The 19,260-nt window shown below is 40.6% G+C and overlaps 1 protein-coding gene across 5 annotated transcripts in view; it reads left to right on the forward strand.

Moving 5' to 3' along the window:
* Positions 1-19,260, forward strand: part of eml5 (EMAP like 5) — a 57,530-nt gene that overhangs the window by 11,347 nt on the left and 26,923 nt on the right. For all 5 annotated transcript variants that reach the window (XR_008396971.1, XR_008396972.1, XR_008396970.1 and 2 more), the window contains exons 2-8: positions 4,366-4,525; positions 10,178-10,276; positions 10,714-10,782; positions 15,516-15,701; positions 16,612-16,747; positions 17,235-17,436; positions 17,553-17,690. Coding sequence is in view for 2 of the 5 variants with exons in the window: in XM_053682552.1 (XP_053538527.1) it covers positions 4,366-4,525; positions 10,178-10,276; positions 10,714-10,782; positions 15,516-15,701; positions 16,612-16,747; positions 17,235-17,436; positions 17,553-17,690 (990 nt within the window). In the remaining 3 variants the exon portion in view is untranslated. The remainder of the gene's footprint in view (positions 1-4,365; positions 4,526-10,177; positions 10,277-10,713; positions 10,783-15,515; positions 15,702-16,611; positions 16,748-17,234; positions 17,437-17,552; positions 17,691-19,260) is intronic.

Consider the following 19,260-nt stretch of genomic DNA (forward strand, 5'->3'; position numbering starts at 1 on the left):
CTTTGGACTGGGGGAGGAAACCGGAGTACCCAGAGGAAACCCCCACAGCACGGGGAGAACATGCAAACTCCGCACACACACGGCCCCGGCAGGACTTGATCCCCGGACCCTGGAGGTGTGAGGCGAACGTGCTAACCACTAAGCCACCGTGTGCCCCAGTCTAGTCATCATAACGTAACAAAAAAATTAATCAAGTCCACACACCCTCCTCTTTATCTCAAATCAGGAGAGGCTCCATAGTTTATTAATGACTTTTGTCACTTGGGGGATTCTATATAAAGACTCTGAATGAGCTGATGCCAATAACCTGTCAATAATCAATAACTCCAGTTTCAACTCAAACACTGTGTCATACTGAATGTTACAAGAAACCTTTCAGAGTGTTCAGAACACTTCAAAACAGATGATTTTAAGCCAGATATCTAGTTTGAACCTGCAAACACCAGTTCCAGATGGATTTCCTGGCTTCTTCGCCTGAAAGAGCTTTTGATAAATATTGTGATCTTTTAAAAGCTCTTACATGGCGGAGCACTATCTGATATTACAAATAGCTAAATGTGACCGTTCCCCTTAAAAACATTCACAATTTACGTTTTTAATCCGAGTAACAGGAGTGATGACTTACTGTGTGATATAACCATATACAAAAAATGCACTTATTATTGCAAGATTGATCCTGACAAAGGTTAAGATAATTAAGGATTTTAAGAAACTAAAGCCAAAAAACTGTATAAGAAAACATTTCTCGTCTGCGTTAGATCAGAACAGAACAGTATTTTGAAATTGGTAGCGTAAGTTCTGGCTGCATGTAACAACTATTTTGATAATGTGACTGTTGTCTCATCAGCAGTGTGTGTGTGTGTGTGTGTGTGTGTGTGTGTTAGTGTGTAGCCCTGCACCACTCACCCACCCATCCACCCTCTCAGGCTTCCCTCTATCCCATTAGCTAATAGACCAACAGGCCAACAGCAAGCATCTGACACATCAATCAATCCACTACTGCGCCTCAATTCGTTAGATAATAAGAATGGAAAGAATGGTCTTTGCAAAAAATGTATTATTATTTATTATTTTGTATTTGTCACAGAGAAAAATGTATTATGTTTAATATTAGCTTTATATTCAACTTGCATTTGGCGCTTTAAATACGTGGTCTTGTCAAATCTTTTGATGTTAAACGCCAATTATTTAACTGCAATCTTAAAGGCTGTCAAAAACAGCAGAGAATGAGACTGCTTGTCTGAGAGAACACACCGCATGGGCTTGAGCTCTGTCGACATAGAGAATAAACCATAAAACCATAGCATGAGATTCAAATAGCACCCTGCAGTACTACTACTACTACTACTGCTCAAGCGAAAACCTATACACACTTTCACCTCAAAACTGAATTTCAGACTTGTTCTTTAGCGTGTAAGAGCAGTAATATATATTCACCATGCTTTTGAGAAGCATTATTGTGTATCCTTTTTACTGGCGCATAGTACACAAAGTGCTCCACAGTTAATGTTTTTAAAATGTGGGTTAACTGTAATGTTTAGGCAATTGGGATAAATATCAACTCACTTGTCGTACATTAGAGCTGAAATAGTTGCAATCCATCATGATTTGCATTAATTTAAGTGTGTGTGTGTGTGTGTGTGTGTGTGTGTGTGTGTGTCCATTACAGTGTGCTGAATCCACTAAATATAAGTACATACAGTACAGCGGGAGGGGACAGGCTCTTTGATTTGCTCTATATATCCCTGTGCTTGGTCAGAATGAGGGCTTTGTGGTTAATCTTCCTCTGAAAGCTGCATTGACCAGGAGTCCTTTAGGCTCACGAGAGCATCCTGATTCCTAATCTCCACCATACAGAGATGTGTAGGATGGAGCAAGCTTAGGCTGTAAGCGCTCGAAGACAGACTCAGCAAATCCGCAGTGTACAGTACTTGATGTAAAAATGTGAAATTGAAAGCAGGAGCCTTCCATTTGGTGTCATACGGCCTCGAACGCATCCATTCAGTGATGATCCAAACCAAATGGAAATGCAAAATCCTTACCTCACCGTATCCCTCATATCCACAACACAGTCTAAATGTATTTAATACTTTTGCTTGTAGTAGTGTGCAGGACATATAAACAACTGAAGTGAGGCCAGAAATGTTATGTTTTATACCGTACTATACCCATGCATCTTTGCATATGTTCTCAGACTTACCTTGCAAGCCCTAGCAAATAACTCCTTATGTTTTACACAAAAAAGGAGACAAGAGAAATAAATGTGAAAAGTTGTGCCAGTGCCCCAGAAAGCACAATGCCTTTGCTCTATTTTTAGTTCCAGATTAAGTGTTTCACTGAGAGTAGGATGAAGACTAGTGACTGCCAGGTGATATGCAGGATAATTTGACACAAAATGGTTCCACAGATCTTCACAGTGGTTAAGCTTGTGGCTGTGTGACCAAGGAGGAAAGAAGGTGAGAGACTAGACAGAAACCGATTGCAGCTCTGGAATAGTCTGACCCATTGATTACCGTTCTGCTTCTTTTCACTGCTGAATAACTTTAGCCTGACATGCTCAGAAAGCCTCATCTAAGATTGCAGGAGCAGAAGCCCTTAAGAAAACACACTCACTGAATAGAAAAAGAGTCTAACAAGGGCAAGGGATCCATACAGAGCTATTATGTTGCTGGCTGGATGCACTGTTGTCTTACTTTTTAAGTAAGCTTGTGTCGTATCTTTTATGTGTACGACACCTTCAAATTTGTGCTTTATTATAATATATTATTATTATTATTATTATTACTACTACTACTACCACTACTACTACTAATAATAATAGTAATAAACCCTCATCCCATCTTTTAAAGAGAAGCCTGGGCGTTGGATTGAGAAAGCAAGCAGCTTTGGGAAAGACACTAGGATAGACACTAAGCCTCCACATTATAGTCCCCTTCAGTGTTTGTGAACAAAAAGAGATATGTGCGCAAGCTGGTTGCATAAAGATGCGAGTAGCCTAGCAACCTGACGGTACTTTTTTAATCTGACTGAAGAATAAAATTCTATCAAGAATTTTATTTAGGATTGGACTGACATTAGCTAAAATGTTATCCACATATTATTATGGATTAACAGTAAATGACAGGGAGTACTGTTCGGCTAAACTAACAAAGGTGTAACTGAAGATCCTTATGGTTTGGCGTCTTGTTACTGGCTAAATGATCCTAAGTTGTGGTCTAGTCTGCAATGGCCGGACGTGTACTGTATACAGTATATACTCACTGTCCACTTTGTTAGGAACACCTGTCCACCTGCTCATTTATGCAGTTATCCAATCAGCCAATCATGTGGCAGCAGCACAATGCATAAAATCATGCAGATATCAGTCAAGAGCTTCAGCTAATGTTCAGAATGGGGAAAAAAGTGGAATCTCTGTGACTATAACCATGGCATGATTATTTGAGTTACTATATCCTTCCTGGCAGCTCGAACCAGTCTGGCCATTTTCCTCTGACCTCTCTTATTAACATGGAGTTTCCACCCACAGAACTGTCTCTCACTCAATGTTGTTCTGTTTTTCGCACCATCCTGTGTAAATTTTAGAGACTGTTGTGTGGGAAATCCTTAGGAGATCAGCAATTTATGAAATACTCAATCCAGCCCTTCTGGTAACAACAACCATGCCACGATCAAAGTCACACCCATTCTGTTGGGTGCAGTTAATAGGTGTGATAGGTGTGAAAAAAATGGTCTGTCTTTGTTTTTGTGAATGTTGGTGAAACTGGATGCCCATAAATACGACAAATGGGGTGTTATTGAGCCCCTGGGCCACTCCTGGATCCAAGCTTTCATCAGGACCTGATGACCACCATTTCTAATCTTTCCAAGTTTTGTGAGTTTTCACGCATACCAAGCACCTCAAAAAAGCCAACGTTAATAAACAGACAAAAACAAGAGGGGTCCTTCTCACCCTTGATGCTTGAACCCTAAATAGAAAATGTACTACAAATGATGGTAACCAGCCGCTCTGTTTCATGATTATTAGGCTTTTTGTGCTATTTGACTGTTCAAATGGTCCTTGTCTCGAACGTTACACAGAGCCTGATCATCTTTCCTTCAGATAAAGCCTTATTCATCTCCCTTTCACATCAGATGGTGGGAAGGGATAATCAGCAACAGCTCCTTTCTCCTTGTTGTGTCTTGATTTTATACTAACTATTACAAAACCAGTAACTATTTATTGCATAACTTATGTGTATGTCTCACGTAAAAATGGAATCAGTGAATGCAAGGGACTGAGTAAATATGAGCAAATTGCCTATAGTGTCTAAAAATGGTGGAGAGTCACATTGTTCTGTTTTCCTCCTGTCTTCTGTCTGTGCACAGTTTAGCTCTGCACCCAGAGCGTGTGTTAGTGGCCACGGGACAGGTGGGAAAGGAGCCATATATCTGTGTGTGGGACTCCTACACCGTCCAGACCGTGTCCATCCTGAAGGACGTGCACACACACGGTGTTGCCTGTCTTGCCTTCGACCTCGACGGACAGGTAACCACTGTGGTTTTGTGATGTGAGTGCCAAGCCACAGAGGAAAGTGTCATTATATAGCCGTCTTTTTTTTTTTTTAACTCGAGTTTCAAAAATAGTCTTTCATCACGCAATCAAGATAAGAGTGCTATAAAGTAATGAGACGCATTCATGTGATTAGGATGTGCATAGTGCTCTCCAAAGTTATACGCTCAATATCAGTGGGAAATGGCTGTCAGGCTAATCACACAGCACTCTCAAGTGTCACATCTGTGAGCACTTGACTGGTGTGACTCTGACAGGCTGGCTGACTGACAGCGAGAGCATGCAAGAGTGAGAGAGAGGAGAGAGAATGAGGGTGTGATGAAGTTTAGAGATTTATGAGTCAGACTCGACCGTTCCCAGACAGTCTGATACAGACAGCAGAGCAACACTAATTCCTGAGCATACATGCTAAAGGTTACAGTAAAGAGAGTGAAATATCAATACATACATATTCTGTATATTTTTTGCATAAGAGCAGATGACTGTCTGGCTCCAAGCAAGTGCTTGTTTGGTTGCTCTTGCAGTTTTTATATCACTGACTGTATAACCATATCCACAGAGCCAAGCTGTGTTTTACAGTCACACCGACAACAAAAGCAAATACAAGTATCTCAGATTACCATTATTTTCCTCACTGAATACAGCACACCTCTGTCTGCATCCCCATTTAATAGAACTGAGTTCAATAAAATGCCATTCTGATATCGAATCCTGCCCTATCGCACAACAAAAGAGAGTTATGAGCTGGATATTCAATTGTGCTAAAGTGTTCTGCCTCACAAAGGCAGCAGAGTGGTGTCGGTGCTCAGCTGACCACAGGGATCCATAAAAAACATATTGTATCCTATTGTAGTTGCCTTATGGTTCACAGGAGAAAAATCACATTTATAGTACCCTCCACTAACATCGGCACTCGTGGTAAATATGAGCAAAGAAGGCTGTGAAAATTTGTCTTTATTGTTCAACCTTTTGATATTTTGTTGAAAAAATACTCTGCTCTCAGTGATGTCAAACAATTGCAAACACAACACAGGTTTATCAAAAAAACTGAAATATAGGTGTGCAACAATTATTTCCACCCCTATAAATTCATATGAGAAAAATATATTTGAAGTATATTCCCACTGATATTTTGTATTTTTTAGTACACCTGGGTGACTAGGAACAGGAAATTGTTCAACCATGGCTTCCTGTTTCACAGGGGTATAAACATGAGGTAACACATAGGCCAGATTCCCTTAGTCATTCATCACAATGGGTAAGATCAAGGAATATAGCTGTGATGTCGGTAAAAGGTTGTTGAGCTTCACAAAATGGGAAGTGGCTATAAGAAAATGGCACAAGCATTGAAAATGCCCATTTCCACCATCAGGGCAATAATGAAGAAGTTTCCAGTCAACTGGAAATGTTATGAATCAATCTGGAAGAGGACGTGTGTCAACGCACTGTGAAGAGGATGGTTCGAGTGGCCAAAAAGTATCCAAGGATCACAGCTGGAGAATTGCAGAAGTCAGATGAGTCTTGGGGTCAGTAAGTCTCCAAAACTACAATCTGAAGTCACCTACATCACCACAAGTTGTTGGAAAGGGTTTCAAGAAAAAAGCCTCTACTCTTCAGTTTATCAGACACTACTGGAACTTCAAATGGGATCGGGTTCTATGGTCAGATGAAACTAAAATAGAGCTTTTTTCAATAAACAGCAGAGGTGGTTTTGGTGCACACAGAGAGGGAGCCATATGGAAAAGTACCTCATGCTCACGGTTAAATATGGTGGTGGTTGTTTTAATGTTTTGGGGCTGTTTTTCCGCGAGAGGACCTGGACATTTTGTTAGGATACATGGCATCATGGGCTCTATCAAAGATCAACAGGTATTAAATGAAAACCTGACTGCCTCTTCCAGAAAGCTTAAAATGGGCCGTGGTTGGATCTTCCAGCAAGACAGTGATCCAAAACACACATCAAAATCAACACAAAAATGCTTTACTGACCACAAAATCAAGGTCCTGTCATGGCCATCCCAGTCCCCTGACTTGAAACCCATAGAAAACCTGTGGGGTGAACTGAAGAGGAGAGTCCACCAGCGTGGACCTCAAAATGTGAAGGATCTGGAGAGATTCTGTATGGAGGAACGGTCTCAGATCCCTTGCCATGTATTCTCCAACCTCACCAGGCATTATAGGAGAAGACTCAGAGCTGTTATCGTGGCAAAGGGTAGTAACACAAAGTATTCACTAAAAGGGTGCCAATAATTGACACAAAAAACACCTATATTTAACCAAGATTTCTTTTTTTATAAACCTGTGTTTTGCATATAAGAGTATTTTTGTGATTTTTTTTTAGCAAAAGATCAAAAGGTTAAACAATAAAGTCAAGTTTTCACTGCCTTCTTTTGCTCATATTTATCAAGGGTGCCAATATTCATGGAGGGTACTGTTTAGCGTCAATATTTCATGGCAGGCTGAGGTTTTATAGAAGAGAATCCTCCCTCCAGCCCCAGGAGGCTGGTCGATGCCAGCAGAGCAATGTTAGCGAGGTGGCGTGTGTGGAGTGCAGGAAGAGGAAATTATTCTCACCTTTTTTTTGCCTAGACAGATGGAAGGGAAGAGATCTCAAGATGCCTTCTTTGAAACTCAGAGTGCCTCTAGCCAATCTCTTCTTCATAAATCTATCAAAGGATAACATGAAATGGTTTATTGAAAGCACCTTTCTTTTGTACCAATTCAACACTGAGCCGCTCTCAGAGGACAGAGCTCTCGGCATAATGGTTTACGTAACGTCAGCCCTATGTCTGAGTTTGGAATAAGGATATCAGGCTGATGGGACAGAGATGGAGCGCAGAAACGTCCCTCTGAAGAAACAGGTGTTTGGAAATACTGCATACATCCTACAATGTAAAAATGAAAAATGTGTTTTTAATAGTGCTGTCAAATTTAATGGGTTAATTTAGTGAGATTAATTATGGAAAACTTAACGCGTTCAAACGATTAACACATTTCTGCCCCAAAACTGTATGTCATCTTACACTGCATGTAGTTGCTTAGTGACGCGCATGATGCAAGGCGAGGACCAAACTCTGCTTGGCCCCTCTGAAGGGAAATTTAAAATTCAAAACACATCCAGATGGAAGAACCGATAAAACCAAAGTCTTTTGCACTATCTGCAATAAAGTATATTCATACCATCAAAGCAGTTCTAGCCTGAAATACCACCAGAATTCAAAGCATGTTTAAGCAAGCTCTATGGTTAGCACAACCCCGGCTGCTACAGTCAACACGCTCTGCCAAACCACACTGACCGAGAGCAGTCAGCAAAGAATGAGTAAGTACACATCGGAAAAATGAACAATTGCGATAGCTAAATGGATTGCTTCGGCAGCCCTAAGCGGTGGTGCATTATAACTTTTTTTCTCATGACCTCGACATAACAAAGTTGTTTGTTCTCACGATCATGACTTTTAATTCTTATGTGTATTCAACATAACAACAAGTTTTTATTGTTCTGGAGGCAGCAAAAGCTTAGCGCAATCCCTCAGCATCATGGATGAAGCTGAAATAGCTCACTCAAGCTGAAATAGCTCTATGCCTGTCAGTGATTGACAACTTCCACATTAACGTCTGACACCCCTCCCTCTTAATGTGGAGATAAAGTCTCTCTACAAAACATCTCTACAGTGGCCAATTATTACATTTATGATGCCAATGTGCATGCAACACCAGTCCCATTCACAAAGCGCTAGATTTTCTCTAGATAAAATGACGCAGTGAGAAAACAGCTTTTTCGTCATGTCAAGATAACAAGAAAATTAAGTCGCGATCACGAGAAAAGAAGAAAGAAAAAGAATAATAATGCATGGCTGCTTTGGACTGTAGATTGAGGTGGACTGTTGAGGGGGGTTGAGGGAAGCATTTCAAATTTTGTCCTCTGTTACAACCTAAATGTTTATGTGTAATAAATTATATGCTGAATCAAATAAAATAATATATTACTTTCTAAAGCTGATTTTTGTAATGTCTATTCAATGCATTTCTCATCTAACACAACAATGACTTTAGATTGTCTTTTGGGGGTAATTACTGAGCCAAAATTGGTGTGTGATTAATTGCAATTAATTCGATTAATTAATTGGCACATCATATAATTTATTTGATTTAAAAAAAAAAAAAATTGACAGCCCAATTTTTTATACACTTTTTATAACAGAGGCAAACAATCGCCTGCTAGGCCTTTTCGGGAGCATTATATAAGGTAGATTAGTATCTGTTCTTGATGTATTTCTTAATTCATTTGATTTAGGAATGATAGGAATAAAGTTGTGTCTTAAAGAGCAGTTATTTTCAAGTCTGGGTCAATGCGGGTCGGAGTAATGGGTGTGTCGAAAGGTATGGGCATGTCTAAATGTCTTTTCAATTGGTCGCGAAAGCTGCCTGTTCCACTGAAAGGCGGGCCGTAAGCTTAAACGCTGTTGGCCAACAGGTTTATTAACAGGAAGTGACAAGTCCGATGTAGACAAAGGGTGTGTACCTTGTAGTCACTATCCCTAAGCTTATTTTCCTTCTTTGACTGTAAGAATGGCGATAATGACAATAAAAATGTTAAATATAAATATATCTTCAGAACTTCTTTCTGTCAACTGGGATGGCATGGCCGCGGGTTCCCGACATCATCACCAGTGCACGTTTGTTTGGGTCTTGGTGTACCAGCGGTTAATTCTGCGCACCGTTGATGAGGATCATAAATAATCAAGAACAAATTACAATTATTATTTGAAGGATACTAATATCTCTTAAAAGAAGACTGTTAAGTTCATAAGTTCGAAATTTGCTTTCTTGTCTCTTACCGTTGTATTGACTGCACATGATTGCAAAAACATATCTGTCATAGAAGTGTCAATTTTTTCTGTTTAACTTGTAATACAACCAGGATTTACAGTTGTATTGTAATTTTCCCTGTAATTTCACCGCAAGTGCATGCAAACTAAAAACATGAAAGTTTTGTCTGATAAGTAATAAAACATTGGAAATACTGGAAGCGTTGATCAAAAAACATTGCAGTTTGAAGCAAATGACATATCTTATAGGGTTAACCCTGATTGGCCAACGCAGTTCCAAGCAAGAAGCTCCTTTCACCAAGGAGAAACCTTTAGACACGCTCCTACCTTTAGACATGCCCCACATTTGGACACACCCATTTTCTCCAACCTGCAGCTATCCCTATCTCGTTATTTTTGCTCAGAGTGCCAATAAATCAGCCATTCACAGCATCCACTTTGAAAATGAAGCTGTTAAACCAAAACCAGCCCTGGTGCAGCTCTAGTACCTGGGCAAGTTAACCTATAGCATTTGAAGACATATTTGGAATGGAGAAATGGTTAAGGTCATAAGTTTACATTCGCCTGCAGAATCTGCAAAATGTTAATAATATCAATTTCCATTAATTATCCTGTTTAAAAGTTTACATCCCCCTAGCTTCTAATGTAGTGTGTTGACTACTCAGGACCTGCACAGAACCTGCATCTGTTCACAACCCAGAAAATCACTGAATGGTCTAGGGTGCCATTATACAGCTGATTTTGTTGATTTTGAAAGATACAACACTAAATAAATTTATATTGACGATGTCTTCTGTAGTGTTTGGTGTCTGTTGGTCTTGACTCCAAGAACACAATTTGTATATGGGACTGGAGGAGAGGAAAAGTGTTGGCAGCTGCTCCCGGTCATACAGACAGGGTAAGAACACACACACACACACACACACACACACACAGCACATAAGATATTAAAAATGGACACAGTAATGTCTCATCCTCTCATTACATGAATCCCATCAATGATTTCTCATAAGTAACAGTCTCAACTCAGACAGCCATAAATAAGTTAGCACTGATTAAGTGTTTGGGTCCAAGATGCACTCAGGAAATTGCTTTCTGATGGCATATTTTAAACGAACAGTGCAGCTAATTGTATTTCTAGTCAATATCGTACCCCATTTCCTATACATGCATACCCAAAAGCACAGAATGTTTCCTGTTACTATCATATTAGTCTGCATGGTTTATAGTGATGGATGCAAAGACTCCCATGTCGTAATGTGTTCAGTAAAAATAACCCTTTTAAATCTGTAATAATTATCCACTCCCCTGATTGTTTATTTTTCTTTTAAAAAGATATTTGACATATCATGGGACCTGTATCAGCAGAGCAAGTTGGTGAGCTGTGGAGTCAAGCATATTAAGGTACTGATAATTAGCATCATAATTATTTTGTGTTGTAAAATACACTCAACGTCTGCTTTATTAGGAACACCTGTACAACTGCACATTCATGCAGTTGTCTAAACAGCCAGTCATGTGGCAGCAGCGCAGTGCTAATTATCATGCAGATGCAGGTCAAGAGCATCCAGTAATGTTCACATCAAACATCAGAATGAAGAAAAAGTTGTGACTTTGACCATGGCATTGATGTTGGTACCAGAAACTGGACTGGAAAAAAGACTAATTTTTTTTTTCTAATCTGACCCCTTGCCCACTGCGGCCTCAGATACCTGTTCTTGGCTGACAGGAGTGGAACCCAATGTGGTGTCCTTCAACCTCAAGGTTCGATGTTTTGTGCATGCTGAGATGCTTTTCTGCTCATCACGGTTGTAAAAAGTGATTATTTGAGTTACATATCCTTCCTGGTAGCTCAAATCAATGTGGCCATTTTCCTCTGACCTCTCTTATCAACAAGGCGTTTCCACGCACAGAACTGTCGCTCACTCAATGTTTTTTGTGTTTTTCACCCCATTCTGTGTAAACTCTAGAGACGTTGTATGTGAAATTCTTAGGAGATCAGCGGTTTCTGAAATACTCAAACCAGCCCTTCTGATACAACAGCCATGCCGCGATCAAAGTCTCAGAGATCACACTTTTCTTCATTCTGATGAACATTACTTGAACGGCTTGACTTGTATGTGCATGATTTTATGCATTGCACCGCTGCCACACGGTTAGCTGATTAGATAACTGCATGCATGTGCAGGTGTTCAGGTGTTCCTAATAAAGTGGACGGTGAGTGTATGTTGCATTGCATGTCCTGGCCTTGCTGATGTCTCTCCATAATCAAGCCAGTCAGAAGAAAATCGCATAAAAAATCTCTTCACTGAAACGTTTGACAACGTGCTTTCTTATTCGAGTTGATAGTAGATTAATAACATAAGCTAACAGTAAGAAGCTAATCAAAATGAATGAAAATACACTGAAAGGGATTGTAGGTCGTCCAGTAATGTTACTGAATTAAAACCTTGATAGAGATTGATTGGAAAAACAGTACATTCATTTCCACCACATGTTACAAAATCACGTAGCTAGTATTTATTTTGAAACCCTGCACCCACTGTGTAAAAGCACAAAGCTGGAGTTGTGCTTGTGGGTGGAGAGACAGGGCTAGAGTCCAGCTCGGCATGGTGATTTTCCTGGTATAACACAGCCTGATAATTAGCTGGAGTGTCGAAGAGTAGGATGTACTACCAGGTTCTGTTTGAGAGTTTTTGTATATTGAGTTAGAATGTAGCTCTTTAGATGAAAGTCTGTTTTTAACTGGAGCAGCGCTACTGAATAATAGGGGGATTGGGAAAACGTTGAAGTACTTTGCTGATTCAGCTTATGCTGGTATACTAATGAAAGGATCTGTACTAAGTGCTGGATGCCTTTTTAGCTTCTTCAAGGCCGCTGAATGATTTTGTAATTTCCTTCTCTCTGGTAGAATAATACTGTGGCGAGGTACTCGCACCGGTTGTGCTGCACTACATGCGTTAATCTCATGGCTGTGAGTGTCAAGTCATACACGTTCAATAAGAAGTCAGTGCTTTGATCCAAACAGCCCTCTGCGATTCTCAAAGGCATTTCTGTGATAACACAGGACGTATCACAATAAATAAATATATATATAAATATTGAACATTGAAATGGAGAAAAATATTAGAAATCTTTAAAAAAAATAAATTAATTTGACATTTTACAAAACATAAAAAGACATCATATTGACGACATCTCAGAAAAGCATATTGTGACATCACGATATTGATATTATATTATCATATCACCAAGACTGACATGCCATTTTGTACTGTAGTGTGCGGTTTCGCAGACAGTACAAGTCTACATGATTGTGAGGATATAAATCAGTTGTGAGTGTTATAAGAATTAAAACACATCAGTGCACACATCAGTGTGATTATCACAGTTACTAAATGTTAAGTAAAAGAGCGAGGGCAGGGTGGCTTAGTGGTTAGCTCGTTTGCCTCGCACCTCTGGGGTTGGGGGTTCCCACTTACGCCCTGTGTTCGTGGAGTTTGCATGTTTTTCCCGTGCTTCAGGGGTTTCCTCCGGGTACCGGTACTCCGGTTTCCTCCCCCAGTCCAAAGACATGCGTTGTGTTGATCGGCATTTCCAAATTGTCTGTAGTGTGTGAATGTGTGTGTGATTGTGCCCTGCGATGGATTGGCACCCTGTCCAAGGAGCACCTTGTCTTGCCCCTTGAGTTCCCTGGGATTGGCTCCAGGCCCCCCGTGATCCTGTGTAGGATAAGCAGTATGGAAAATGGCTGGATAGATGGAATTAAAAGTGCAAAACCTCGTACTTTTAACAAAAGCTTCTCTTTTCCTTCCAGCTAATCCATATGCCCAAGCAGCCATGGCTCTAAGACACTGTCCCCTTAATTGATCTCTCTTGCTCTCTCTCTCTCTCTCTCTCTCTCTCTCTCTCTCTCTCGCTCTCTCTCTCTCCCTCACTCACTCATCCACCTCTCCCATGACAGTGCAGTGTAGCAGTTGCTCCTGAGCCTTTCCCTCCTGGACCATGTGACATCTGCTCCCAGGCCCAGTGCTCAGTCAGTGATTACAGCACTCAGTGCATGCAGGAGATTTAGCCTGAAGTAATCTCCTTCTCTCTCTATCTTTCTCTCTGCGAGGCAGCCACAGGGAAGCATGGTGGCTTTGGGATACAGGATTTTCTGCCATCTTATAATTACTACCAGAACAGCTGAAGTCACGGCTTGATTTATTCAGTGTTAGAAGAGGGCCCTGGTTTTGCTTGTGTTAATGTCATGAAGGGAGGTTGTGTGTGTGTGTGTGTGTGTGTGTGTGTGTGTGTGTGTGTGTGTGTGTGTGTTTGCTCTTAGCTTAGTGGTTTGTTAAGCTTCACTGAGCTGCTGGAGGAGAGCCTGCACTACTACATCCTATAATACAGCCTCCTAAAGCTCAGTCACATCTTCACCCCATTGTTCTGCTGTACAATTCAATTACATAATCAGCTGTAGAATAGAAAATATGATCACTATTAGATCTATGTATTTCTACATATTCCAAGGAGTCACTGTTCTGATTTACATCTTTTCCCACGTACTGCACTGTTCGTTATAATGTAGATGACTCTAGGTGGATAATTTCTTAAAAGGCAGGAGGGAACCGTTTTCTATTTCTCTGAATTTGACCGTTAAGTCTGACACAACACTTACAGCTCTATTCGAATTCAAAATTCAAACGTAGCCTAAAAGGTTGACGAATAATAAAGATCAACATGTTTTATGCATTCAGCCAGCCATCTTAAGTAACTGCCTGGATATGATGGCACTCCATCGTAGGACACTCATTCACACCGAGGGTCAATTTGATCGTAGCCACTCGTGGGAGGAAACCGGAGGACATGGAGGAAACCCACACAAGCATGGGGAGAATATGTGAAACTCCAGACAGACAGTAAGCTGAGTTCAGGATTAAACTGGGGACGCTGGAGCTATCAGGTGGCAGTGATGCCTGCTGTGCTACCCACACTTTATTTCAAAAATCATTTTTGTTTCACAAGAGTTAACACACAGGGGGATTGTGCTCCATTATGCGTTTGTTACAAGCGTTCTCCTGAAAGTCCCTGGATTAAACCTATATCACTGCGTAAAGAGTAGAACATGAAGAAGCTGGACGTCCTGTAAGCACAGTGTGGACGTTCAGGAGATGTGATGGTGGTAGTGTGGTGGTGTTTGTGTGTTTGTGAAGTGGTTTGGCAGATAAATAGCACTGACTCATTTTGATTACATTAAAAGCTTTTCCAAAGAACAGACTTGCAAACCTAAGCTCTGTGATTCAGTGCTGCTTGTTGCTGTGCTGGCAGAATGCAGTCAGTTTCTGACACGTTCCTCAGTGAGCCAAGCTCTCGCTTTCTTCCTCTTTTGTCTTCGCCTTTTGTACTTTGTAGCTGTTTGGCCTTGAATGGTTTGGCCTTGCCTGGCGGCATCCTGAATGCCCACTCAATAAGGCAGGATCGCTCAGTGTGGAGAAAAAAGCAACACCTAGCCTCGCTATGTCTTTATGATTCTTAAGACCTTCATATTGGAATGCATTAGTACTCCAGTATAGACTAACCTGGACTCAGAAGCTTATTGACATTGAAAACACTGCCATGTGTGGGTGTCTTCATGAGCACACATTACTGATTAAAAGATTAAATGCAAAGTTTGAAACTGTATACAATGTGCACTCATGGAACTGAATGCTAAATGGTTGATGAATTTACAGTATGAGGATAAATATATATTCCTGTCCTTGCTCAGTTCAGTCACACTGCTTCTTTATTTGTCAGGATGAGGTCACACTCACACACACACACACACACACACACACACACACACAGGTGACCTTGTGGCTCTCATAATGCTCTTTCAGACAGGTCTGTGTGAGACATGGAGCTCTGCAGTCTCTCTCTCTCTCTCTCTCTCTCTCTCTCTCTCTCTCTCTCTCTCTCTCTCTCTCTCTCTCTAGGACCTATTATCTAAGAATTTTTAAATAGCGTGTGTCAAAAGATGCACAAAGTACACATCTATATACTGTAATATATAATATATCTATATAATGTAAGTCAGTTATAATATTCAAGATTACTTTTAATATGTATTTAATCTGTTAAGTCCTTCCTTTGCTTTTCTTTCTCCTCCTCAGTTCTGGAGTTTGTGCGGGAATGCTCTGACCGCTAAACGTGGCGTGTTCGGGAGGACAGGCGAGCTGCAGACTATCCTCTGTGTGGCGTGTGCCAGGGATGAGGTCACATACTCCGGTGCCTTGAACGGGGACATCTACGTCTGGAAGGGACTCAACTTGATACGGACCATACAGGGGGCGCATGGGGTACGCGGTGTGCCACTGCATTACCTACCTGCGACCTGCATGACTGGACCATACTACAGGGTGTCCCAAAAGTCTCCATGCATAGGAGAAATTAACAATTTTTAGCAAAATGTAACTTTATTTACAAAACATCATCTACACGAGTGCCATTTCTTTGTAAACACACACAGAGTCGCCTCTCGCACTCGCGATGAACTTGTGTTAACATATCTGGTGTTATGCATGTAACTGCATGTCCACCACAACCTTCAACCCAGCCATGTGAAGGATTTCAATATGTTGTTGTTTTGTTCAAGGCATTTTTAAAGGCTGTCTGAAAAAATATAGAATATAAACTAAGAATGAAAAATTTTCGAGGACATTTTGCTATAAAGTGTTCATTTCCCCTATGTATGCAGACTTTTTGCACACCCTGTATTTAAGAAGGGAAAGGGAAAAAAGGCAGTTTTTCCAAATGCGTTAATCATTAGTTAACTGCAGAGCGAAATAATAAGGTTTCATCTTATATATGGAGCAAACCAACCTCTGGAATAAGATTATCATATATGAAGATATTGCATTTTATGCTAATTTTTTTTTAGCTCTCACTGTCACTTTAAGCGAGTACTTATATAAAAAGTGTGCTATTTAACACGGCTGAAGTCTTCACAAATATTCTAAATTAGTAGAACATTGTAAAAACACTTTAATGGGTGTTTCCAAATCATTGTCTGGTAATGTACTCACTACTTTTGATTAATCTGATTAAGATTAATCTGATACTGAAACGGTTTACAGCTCAAGCAGTGTAGAGTTAAGTTTGACCTTAAAGAATGCTTCTTCTTTTTTTTGCATGAGGATACGTTGATGGTTTTGCTGTCTTCAGTCTCTCTCTCTCTCTACTCACAGCTGTATGTGTGTGGTTTTGCAGTCAGGGATTTTCAGCATGAATGCATGTGAAGAGGGCTTTGCCACAGGTGGCAGGGACGGCTGCATCAGACTGTGGGACCTGAGCTTCAAACCTATCACTGTCATTGACCTCAGGGAAACAGACCAGGGATATAAAGGTAATAAACAGTCTATTAGTTCCTTCTGCCTTCCAACTATATGCTGTACCTTTTGGTACTGGGATCATTACATAAAGCTTTAAATATTATAATAAAGATTTTGATAAAGCATTAATCATCTAACTAGAATCATTATGATGCAGTGTTTAATTGCTAATGGACTCTCTTTCTTCTTTTGCTCTTTTACTCAATTTGCTTTGACTCGTCAGTAGCTAGAGCTGAAAATTCTAGAGGTGGGTTAACTTGACGAGGTTACCATGTTCAAACAACCCCACTTTGAATTCAACCGTGTTATGCCTAGCACCAGCGTCTCTGCAGCTCTTTAGATGTCTACATTCATAAGCAAAGTCCTAATACCCTCCTTGTCTGCTCTCCCAATGTCCTCGATTCATTTCAACATTCGTCAGTGTTCGCTGTCTAACAGATTTATTGAAGTCGCTAAGTGTATGATTTAAAAGAATACCCATTGCTAATTATATGCTTTTAGGGCTGTCAGTGCGCAGTGTGTGCTGGAGAGGGGATCACATCTTGGTGGGCACTCAGGACAGTGAAATTTTCGAGGTGGTGGTGCATGACCGCACCAAGCCTTTCCTCATCATGCAGGGTCATTGTGAAGGCGAGCTCTGGGCCCTGGCAGTGCACCCCACCAAACCCCTGGCCATGACTGGCAGCGATGACCGATCTGTCCGGTACAAAAGTCGTCTTTGTCCTCAAATTTAAAAAAAAGCATATACAAAACTGCAGACTCTTTAAAGAGCAGTACATCTTTGACATGTTGTGTTTTGACTTTTCCAATATTGTGTAGGATATGGAGCCTGATAGACCATGCTTTGATAGCACGTTGTAACATGGAGGAACCCATCCGCTGTGCAGCAGTGAGCACTGATGGCATCCACCTAGCGCTGGGTATGAAGGATGGCTCCTTCACTGTGCTGAGAGTCAGGTGGGTTGTGTACACCAGCCGAAGGCATAGATAACTAGCCAAGAACACGGAGATATACGTATAGTTTAAACTGCAGAAACGGAACACCTCAAAGGTTTTGTATTCTTAATAGGGCTGTCGGTTTACTGTAACACATTCATTTAAAATAACGCAAAAAATAACGCATTTAACCCACCCCGCCCCGCCCCAGACCTGTACATCATCTTACATTGCATGCAGTTGCTTAGTGATGAGCATGATACAAGGGGAGACTAAGCTCTGCTTGGCCCCTCTGAAGGGAAATTTAAAATTCAAAACAAATCCAGATGGAAGAACCGATAAAACCAAAGTCTTATCTGCAATAAAGTATATTCATACCATTGAAGCAATTCTAGCCTGAAATACCACCTGAACTCAAAGCATGTTTTAGCGAGCTCTACAGTTAGCACAACCCCGGCTGGTAAGTCTACACTCTAAAATCTACACACGAAAAACTAACGCGATAGCTAAATGGATTGCTATGGAATCCCTAAGCGGCCATGCGTGATTCATTTTTTTCTTCGTTGTTTTCTCGTGATCTCAACTTAATTTTTCTGTTTACTCGACATAACAACTATTTTTTATTGTTCTGGAGGAAGCAAAAACTTAGCGCAATCCCTCAGCATCATGGATGAACAAAATCGTTTTTACATTGATCAAGGACTCACTCGAGCTGAAATAGCTCTATGTGTGTCAGTGATTGACGACTTCCACATTAATGTCCGACACTTAAGAAGGGGACACCCCTCTCTATTAATGTGGAGATAAAGTCCATCTCTACAACGAGCAATTACATTTACAGTATGATGCCGATAGTGAAGACACCAATGTGCATGCAACACCAGTCCCATTCACAAGACGCTAGATTTTCTCATGATAAAATGATGTCATGAGAAAACAGCTTTTTGTTATGTCAAGATCACGAGAAAACAACTTGTTATGTCGAGATCATGAGAAAATGAAGTCGTGATCGCGAAAAAACAAGAAAGAAAGAAAAAATGCATGGCCACGTAGGGCTTCCGTAAATTGCTGTGGACTGGAGGCCTGTTAATATGGTGGAAGGGGGTTAATGTGTAATAAATTCTATGTTGAATCAAATAAAAATTATATTTCTTTCTAAAGCTACTTTTTGTAATGTTTATTCAATGCTTTTCTCATCTAACACAATAATGACTTTAAACGATATTTTGGGGGTTGTGCGATTAATTACGATTAAATCCAATTAATTAATCTGCACATCATGTGACACGATTTCAAGGCGGAGATGGATGCAAGTGCAGATTTACTTTTAATAAAGTTCAAAACAAAAAACAAGAACTATGGAACTTGTGGCAAGGTACAAGTATAAAGAAACAAAAAACAAGCACGAGCATAACATGGCAATGAAAGACAAATATAAGACAAGGAGTGCAGTGCAAACTGTGGCTATATACACATACGTGCTCGTTAACATGACGTGATTCAGGTGCAGGTGGTCATGTGACTGTGATGCATTGAGGTACAGTGGCTGCTGGGAACTGTAGTTCAGAGTTCCTTCTCTGGTATACATGAC

Source organism: Ictalurus punctatus, chromosome 9 (genome assembly GCF_001660625.3).
Source record: "Ictalurus punctatus breed USDA103 chromosome 9, Coco_2.0, whole genome shotgun sequence".
NCBI classification, from domain to species: Eukaryota; Metazoa; Chordata; class Actinopteri; order Siluriformes; family Ictaluridae; genus Ictalurus; species Ictalurus punctatus.